Raw genomic sequence first — 9,006 nt, 5'->3', positions numbered from 1 at the left:
ATATAAACATTGTGTGCAGGTATTTTGTGTGGACATGTTTTCAACTCATTTGGGCGAATACAGAGGAATGTAATTTCTGGATTGTAATATAAGTGTATCTTTAGTTTTGTGAGAAACCACCATCTGTCTTCAAAGTGGCTGTACCAGTTTACCTTCCCACCAGTAACAAATGAGAGTGGATGCATAAAGATTAAAAGAGTTATTCACATAGCCCTGTATCATAAGGAGAATTCCAATTAACCTGTATACGGCCCCCAGCCCTTACTCTCAAAAATATTTTCTGCAAATGGCGGTTCCAAAAGGCTCATCTCATTGAAAGATGAGCCCTGGTCAGAAAGGAACCATTCCAGGATCCACAAAAGAGCTATATAATCCAAATGGAAATCCTACCCAAATTAGCCTACATATTTAATGCACTCCCTATGAAATTACGAGAGACATTCTTCACAGATCTAGAAAAGACAATCACAGAGTTCGTCTGGAATTATAAAAGATTCCATACTGTCAAAGCAATACTATGCAACAAGAGTTGAATGGGTGGCATCTCACTTCCTGAGCCCAATATATATTGCAACGCTGCGATAATCAAAACAGCATGGTACTGGCACAAAAACAGACATGAGGACCATGGAACAGAGTAGAGACCCCATAAATAAACCCAAAACATATAGCCAACTGATCTTTGACAAAGGGTACCAGTCAATCCAGTGGGAAAATGGAAACATCTTTAGCAAATGGTGATGGGAAAACTGGCTATCCACTTGCAGAGAGATGACTCTGAACCCCTATCTGTCATCATTAACATAAATCAACTCAAAGTGGTCGAAGATCTACACCTAAGACCTCAAACTATAAAACTACTGGTGGACAACACTGGGGAAACTCTGGGAGACATTGGGGTAGGCAATAATCCGCAAATTAGAAAAGTGAGATTACAGTAGATTAAGAAGTTTCTGCACAGCAAAGAACATAGTACTTAGCATGAATTGACAACTCTTGTAATGGGAGAAAATTTTTGCAAAATATCCCTCAGATAAGGGACTGATAACCAGAATACACAGGGAACTCAAAGAGCTTACCCAGAAGAAAATGATTAACCCAATTAAAAGAAGGTAAAATAAGCTGAGTAAATAACTGTTTAAGAAAGACATATGAACAGCCAAAAGGCATATAAAAAATACTCAACATCCCTCATCATAAGGGGGATACAGATTAAAACTACAATGAGATATCACCTAACCCCAGTCAGAATGAGTAAGATTTGAAAAAAAAAAAAAAAGTTCTGGTGGAGATGCGGTGAAAGGGGGACACTCCTACATTGTTGGTGGGAATGTAAATTGGTCCAGCCACTGTGGAAAACAATATAGAGGCACCTTCAAACAGAACTACCATATGATCCAGCAATTCCACTCCTGGGTATCTACCGAAGGACAGGAGAATGCTCAGTCAGAAAAGTGCTTGCACATCTATATTTATTGTGGTATTATTCATGATTGCTAAGACATGGAACCAACCCAAATGTCCACAAACAGATGAATGGATTGATTGTGTAGCACATATACTCCATGAAATACTATTCAGTCATAAAAAGAAATTAAAACAAAAACAAAAACAAAACAAAACAAATAGAAAACAAGAAGACACTGGCATTTGATAGAAAGTGTACAAATATGGAAGATTTGTTGCTGAGTGAACCAAGTCAGGCTATGAAAGAGAGACATTGTGTGTCTCCACTTAACGCATACTGACAGTCCACACTCTACACTAGAGACTGAATTACTGGAGGACATAGAAGCATTGAAAACTGTTATGGACACTATGGACAATGTGGGAGGAGTGTGGGAGAGGAAATGCATGTAAGAAAGGAAATTTGGGGAAAAAATAGAGAAGTAAGACATTTGTGGGACACAGATATGGTTTATTACCTGTTGATGTTGATGATGACGTGTGTCATGTTCTCAACTGGGCTGATCTGAGGTGTATATCATGCTGGGTAAAGTCTCTTTACAATATAAATGATATAAAGTGATTGAATGTATAAATGATAATAAAATAAAGATCTATGCTTTCAAAAAAAAGAAAGAAAGAAAGGACAGAATAGGAAAAACAAAGAACACTTAAAGAACTCTCAATAGGAAGAAGGCACATTAAAATATCTGTAAAAATTTCAATGAAATTTGGGAACCAGCAGTTAGCGTAATGGCTATGTCGCTGGACTCCCACGTAGTCGACCGCGGTTCACGTCCCGGACCCGGTGGCTTAAAACTCACGCCGGGCGCGTGTGCGTACGTGCCCAAGATCCCGAGAGGAGAATGGAGGAGAAAAAAAAAAAAAAAAAATTTTCAATGAAATTTAAGAATAAGAAAATAATGAAATAAGAAAATAATGGGACATGATAGTGAGTGAATAAAAGATAAAACATTATCTTGTAGAACAGAATTGAGCAGAAAAATAATAAAGCTACTATAGAAATGAAAGCTAAATTGAAAACAGCACTAAGAGAAAAGATAAGAAATGACATAATAAAGGTCATACAGAAAAAACATGGAGAAAAGTAAACAGTTACAAAATAGGAAACGTAGAGTGTTAAAAGAGTATCAAGAGAAAATACAAGTATGGGAGACAAAGTAGATACAATACATCCATAATTAGAAAAGAGAGTGTATGTGTGCTATACATTTCAAAATACAGATTTTATACATGTATGCAAATTTTATCTATATAAAACACAGTCACATCTACACCGTGTGTATGTGCATGTGTATGTGTGTACAATTTATCTCTAAAGGATACCTTTGAGCAAAGGTGGTTTGCCCTCTCTATATAAAACTGCCTCTTTTCTTTTTGTCTCTCATCTCACATATCCCCCATGAAAAGGACAGAAGGACCCTAGAAGGATACACAAGAAACCAGTAACACTGCTTGCCTTCATATACAGAAATTGGGCTGCTGGGAAATGACTTGAGCATGTATCCTTTATCTTAAACATGTATTACTCATTTCATTTGCAAATAGATAAGTACATATGTTAGTAACAACGTTCAATTTGAAGTAGGTATGCTAATATATCCACATCTAGAATGTTTAAATATATAAGAGAACTATATCAAGATTAAAGTTTAACCACCAGTATACAGGAAATGCAAACAACACAGTAGATAAATAAAACATGGTGAGTACATGATTAGAAGAATCCAAAGAAAGAATCCAACTTTATTTTGATCATTTAAACGAGCAATATTCACTTTTTATTCATGGCTGAACACTTTTCATAATGGGACACATGATGAATTTTATATAATGGTGAGAAAAGGGGGAAAATGAGAACTGGTTAAGTAAAACTGTGCAAACAAACTAGATTTAAATTCATTTCATAATAAATAAATAAAGAAAAATCCAAAGACATAAACAATACACAGGGCAATGAACATGTTTGGGTTTTTCTTCAGTTTTGTTTGTTTTTCAAGAAATTACAAGAAAAGATATTGGAGATTTAATGATTTAAAAGTCATGCTGTTTTAGATAGAACATGTTAGAGCTTTCCTGGATCCTGATATGATCCATGAAAAACTAAAATGATAAATAACACAAATGAGGACCTTGGAAAACTAAGTAGATACTTCCTGATGTAAATAAACACATCTGAATAAATGCTTAGATATAAAAATGATTTTTGATTAAAGAGCCAATTTTCAGGAGGCAATTTATGACAGATGGTTAAGGTGGATGGATTGCACATGGCCTAGTGAGTGGATTGGGTCACAGACCCAGGAGCTTGAGAAACACATCAGGTATGAGTGTGTGTGCCCACAATCCTGAAAGGGGAGAGAAATGGAGAACTGCAGCATGACCACGCCCCATGGGGACTGCTTAACCATCGCTCTCTCCTTCCCTCTCTCTCTCCCTGGCTAAAGCACAAGCTCTCTGGCAAATTCAAACAAAACATAAAATTGTTCTTTGCAGACGTGAATATTGAATTACTTACTGAAGAAATATGATTTCTGGGATTTGCTTGTCTGTAATGTTGGGCTAGGGAATAAAAGAAAAGGGTGGAAAAAATAAAACTGGTCATCAGAAAATAGCTTGAAAATAGGTAATAAGTATAAAGAGGTATTTAGCTCTTTATTCTAGTTTTCCACATATTTGAAAGTTTACATACAGGGAAAAGAAGTAAAAGATAGCATTTGTAATTGTTGAAGGGAAAATGATAATCTTTCTGTTGGAGCATATACAATAGATGACTTCTGCTCCCCACTACGTGTCCTGGAAAAACGACCATGTTTGGGAGGCAAGATCACTATTACACTCTGATACAGAGCAGAACAATAGGCAAAACTTTTGTTTAAGGCAATGACTAACTCTACCTTCACTGATTAAGAATTGTCTATTGTCCTGAATCAAGTCAAACCTGGAGGCAGGAACATTTTCCCTGACTAAAGGAAGCCAAAACTGCAATCTTGATATTTCATAACTTTTCTAATAATCCAGGTGTGAGCTCACTATTCGTAAAGCCCTGCCCTTCCCAGTCTGCAAGCTCACCTCCCAGGACCAAGCCCAGCCCTTTTTTCCCATATATAAGCTGCACACTGCGAGGGAGCCCATCTCACACCTCTGCTCCTCTCGGTTCTGCCCTCCAGCCTCTCAGCTTCCTCCAGCCTGCTCATCTCAGCAAGCATGACTAGCAAATCCACCATCAGGACCCACAGCAGCAGCCGGGGCTACAGTGCCAGCTCAGCCAGGGTCCCCGGGGCCCACCGCTCTGGCTTCAGCAGCGTCTCCATGTCCCGCTCCAGGGGCAGTGGTGGCCTTGGTGGAGTGTGCGGAGGAGCTGGCTTTGGCAGCCGGAGCCTCTATGGGCTGGGGGCCTCCAAGAGGATCTCCATCGGAGGGGGGCGTTGTGCTCGGTGGTGGAGCTGGCTTTGGTGGTGGCTATGGTGGAGCTGGCTTCCCTGTGTGTCCCCCTGGAGGCATCCAAGAGGTCACCATCAACCAGAACCTGCTCACTCCTCTGAACCTGCAAATCGACCCCACCATCCAGCGGGTGAGGACCGAGGAGAGAGAGCAGATCAAGACCCTCAACAACAAGTTCGCCTCCTTCATTGACAAGGTGAGACATGAGCCCTGCCCTCCACAGGGGAGCCCCACACCAGAGAAACCACAAACTTCCTACCAGGAAGGGAGAGGGATGAGACCAGCTTGCCATAGGAAAGGGAGAGGGGTGAGACCAGCTTGCCACAGGGATGCTAGACTGGCTCCTTGTCCACAGTGGGCAGCAGCGATGGAAATGGGTTAGAACTGCCGAGGCTCTTAGATCCCTCATTACTGCCTGGGAAGGACTCTCCACATTTGATTACCAGAAGCACAGATGAAGCAATGAAAGAATGGAATGGGTTAACGTTTACCACTTAAAAGTGTACAGACGTACAAATCAAAATCTAGTCTCAACCTGCTCAGCTGCTGGAGGGAGGAAGACAAAAGTGGGGAATGAAAAAGGAAATTATTTTCTGTCTAGATAAGAAAAATGAACTGTGCAAACATTTATTTAACACATAAAAAAGAATTTTTGTATGTTGATGTGGGGAGATTAATATCTCTGTACGCTGGAAGGAGGAAGACAAAAGTGGGGGGAAAAATTATTTTCTGTCTAGATGAGAAAAATGAACTGTGCAAACATTTATTAAAGCCATAAAAAAGAATTTCTGTAGAAACCAAGTAGGGCCATTTAGCAAGAATGATTTAGAAGAGACAAAAGCACAAGCGGGAAGTTAAATTATATTAGTTCAAATAAAAAGAATTCTATATTAGTTCAATATGTTTTAACATCCCTTTTACTAAGCTTCTACAAAAAATAAATACTTAGCATAATACATCACACAAATACTACTTTAAAACTAGACTTGTGATTCTGCTTGTCAAGAGAAAGGGAGGAAGAGATGAAAACTAAGTGACAGAGACCACACCTTATGGGAGAAACAGCTCAGGTGTGCACAGGGACTGTCACCAGAGAAGGACATGAAGTTTGAATGAAAAATGTTAGGAAAGCAGAAATCCCACACCAAGTTTCTGCACATGCTCTATCAAGCCCAGCACCATGGAGCATCAAACCTGCTAGAAAATGTGGGGACACTGGCACTTGTCCCCATCTGCCACTCTCTGACAAATGACCCATCTCATCTCCTCTCCAGGTACGGTTCCTGGAACAGCAGAACAAGGTCCTGGAAACCAAGTGGACCCTGCTCCAGGAGCAGGGCACCAAGACCGTGAGGCAGAACCTCGAGCCTTTGTTTGAGCAGTACATCAGCAACCTCAGGAGGCAGCTGGACAGCATCTTGGGGGAGAGAGGCCGCCTGGACTCGGAGCTCAGAAACATGCAGGATGTGGTGGAGGACTTCAAGAACAAGTGAGTTACAGAAGAGGAATGGGCTCAGGGCATACTCCAAGGGATGTGGGGGTGGGGGGGGCACACACCCAGGGCATGTGTCCAAATGCAGACTAGACTCCTTCGCAAAACAGATCCATGGAAATGAAAATCAAAAGGACAGTCTAAGACCTAATCTCATAATTATAGGTGGTTAAAGTTGGCTGGGGACAGAGTAAAGAAACTCAAATTTTAGGAGCCATGAAAATCATCCATTTGTCTGTACATGGTAGGACAGGTCAATCTGGATAAATCTCCCTTCGTGGAAAGTGTCGGATCCTAGGGGAGCTCTTTTTGCATCCAGTCAATGCCTGGCTCGATTGTGTCTTATCTTTTTCTTCCTGTAGATATGAAGATGAAATCAACAAGCGCACAGCAGCAGAGAATGAATTTGTGACTCTGAAGAAGGTAAGCTGATTAGGTCAGGGACCCTGTTTCTGGGGAAAGGAGACAAAGCCCTCCCCCCAGCCTAGAGGAGAACTGGTCCGGAGACTCCAGCGGGGAGGCTGGAAGGAGGGCCGAGCTGCCCCTTGTTGCCCCTCCCCAGGATGTGGATGCTGCCTACATGAACAAGGTTGAACTGCAAGCCAAGGCAGATTCTCTCACAGATGAGATCAATTTCCTGAGAACCATCTATGACGCAGTAAGCATCTCCACTCGCTTCTCTTCGCTCGGATGGGGTTCTGCAGGGGGTGGAATATTCTTGGTGTTGGACACTTCTGATGACGTCACAGGCTAAGAAGGTCTTATGATCTTCATTCCGCAGGAACTGTCTCAGATGCAAACCCACATCTCAGACACTTCCGTCGTCCTCTCCATGGACAACAACCGTAACCTCGACCTGGACAGCATCATCGCCGAAGTCAAAGCCCAATATGAGGAGATTGCTCAGAGGAGCCGGGCTGAGGCTGAGTCCTGGTACCAGAGCAAGGTGAGCAGTGAGTGGCCGAGGGTCTGCTGTGTTTCACCCTGCATACCTGAAGGCTACAGTCTTAGGCAGCTACTCTGAGGAATCCCAGGGCCTCTCATAGCACATGTACTCTGTTAGCATAGACATTTGCAGAATTTATACTCAACTGTAGGAAGCAAAAGAACCCAAATGTGGGATTCAAGTCACCATATATAAGGACTTTCTGAACTTTTCTTTAAGCCATACGATGAATGCTGGTTCTCAATAACACAGTGCAGAACATCGCCATTCATTCCTATAAAGAAGTGGACAATCAGTTGTCACATAACATTTACTGTCTATGACTTGATTTCACAATATCTATCAACTTTGTAACATCAACTTTCCCTGAAAACGTTTGAGGAGTAGCTATTTGGTCAGGTTTACTTTCACGTTTGAAAACCATGTACACTGCCTCTCTCCACTCACCTGCAGTATGAAGAGCTGCAGGTCACGGCAGGCAGACATGGGGACGACCTGCGTAACACCAAGCAGGAGATTGCTGAGATCAACCGCATGATCCAGAGGCTGAGGTCTGAGATCGACCACGTCAAGAAGCAGGTACGGTGGTGAGCAAAGGTGAAGAAAAGCATCATTTCCTTGCCAGTCCAGCAGGAAGTCATCCACCATCATGCGGGGCAGTTCTTAGGAAGTATAGAAACCAGGAAGAGAAGGACATGAAGTTTCTGTCCTCGTAATGCACTTGTTAGGTGACATGGATTCCCCACCTACCCCCCGTGTACCAGCTCCCAAAGAGCATGGTACAAGCAGAGGCACAGAATCGTAACCAATCATGGTCTAGAATAGTACAGACCAGAGGCATTAGTTACATAAGAAAATGGATTGACTTAGAAACTGCAAAGGAACAAGTCCAGAATGAAAAGGGAGGCCAGAAAGCATGAGGAACATTGTTAGAAATCAGCTGGAGATTCTAGAGGAAAACAGTGGATTGAGGACGGATGACAAAGAACAGTGCTGCTCAAGTATGTGAGAGACCGTAAGGGGGAAGGAAGACAAGTCCCAACAGTCTCATTTGAAAATTCATCATCTTGCATAAAAATGGTCATAATTTGGACAGCTTACTGTAGCATACACATTGCAGCTTTGGAGACAGCACTCAAAAAGAACCTAGGGGTTTGTGTTGTGTCCACTATAGCATCTCCCATCAATAACCAACCACGTTCTCATGCAGGTGATCAACACTAAAGGCACAGGATTTGTTGTTTTGGGTTGTGTTTGTTTGTTTTTTCCCAAGTGTTTCCTAGACTTTACAGGATTGGAGAATTGAAAAATATAGAACAGGAAGTTTATTCATTATCAGTTCTAGGTGGTAGGTCCCTTCATTTCTTGGCAAGAATCAGGTTTAGATTTTCTCTGGAGAACCAGAGTCCATTCTAGCTGCTTTCCCCATCCAGTGCGCCAACCTGCAGTCAGCCATTGCTGATGCTGAGCAGCGTGGAGAGATGGCCATCAAGGATGCCAGGAATAAGCTGGAAGGGCTGGAGGATGCCCTGCAGAAGGCCAAGCAGGACATGGCCCGCCTGCTGAAGGAGTACCAGGAGCTGATGAACGTCAAGCTGGCCCTCGACGTGGAGATCGCCACCTACCGCAAGCTGCTTGAAGGCGAGGAGTGCAGGTG

At 42.2% G+C, this 9,006-nt stretch overlaps 1 protein-coding gene across 1 annotated transcript in view; it reads left to right on the top strand.

The window, feature by feature from the left end:
- The first annotated feature begins 4,592 nt into the window (after nt 1–4,592).
- Nucleotides 4,593–9,006, top strand: part of LOC102486746 (keratin, type II cytoskeletal 6A-like) — an 8,646-nt gene continuing 4,232 nt past the window's right edge. The window contains 8 exon segments of the mRNA XM_014584243.2: nt 4,593–4,904; nt 4,906–5,107; nt 6,186–6,400; nt 6,766–6,826; nt 6,966–7,061; nt 7,185–7,349; nt 7,803–7,928; nt 8,783–9,003. Of these exon segments, the coding sequence (XP_014439729.1) occupies nt 4,675–4,904; nt 4,906–5,107; nt 6,186–6,400; nt 6,766–6,826; nt 6,966–7,061; nt 7,185–7,349; nt 7,803–7,928; nt 8,783–9,003 (1,316 nt within the window). The 5' untranslated portion in view covers nt 4,593–4,674.

Source organism: Tupaia chinensis, unplaced genomic scaffold (genome assembly GCF_000334495.1).
Source record: "Tupaia chinensis unplaced genomic scaffold, TupChi_1.0 Scaffold146085_1, whole genome shotgun sequence".
Classification (NCBI taxonomy): Eukaryota; Metazoa; Chordata; class Mammalia; order Scandentia; family Tupaiidae; genus Tupaia; species Tupaia belangeri.
This window is presented reverse-complemented; position numbering and strand designations above follow the sequence as displayed.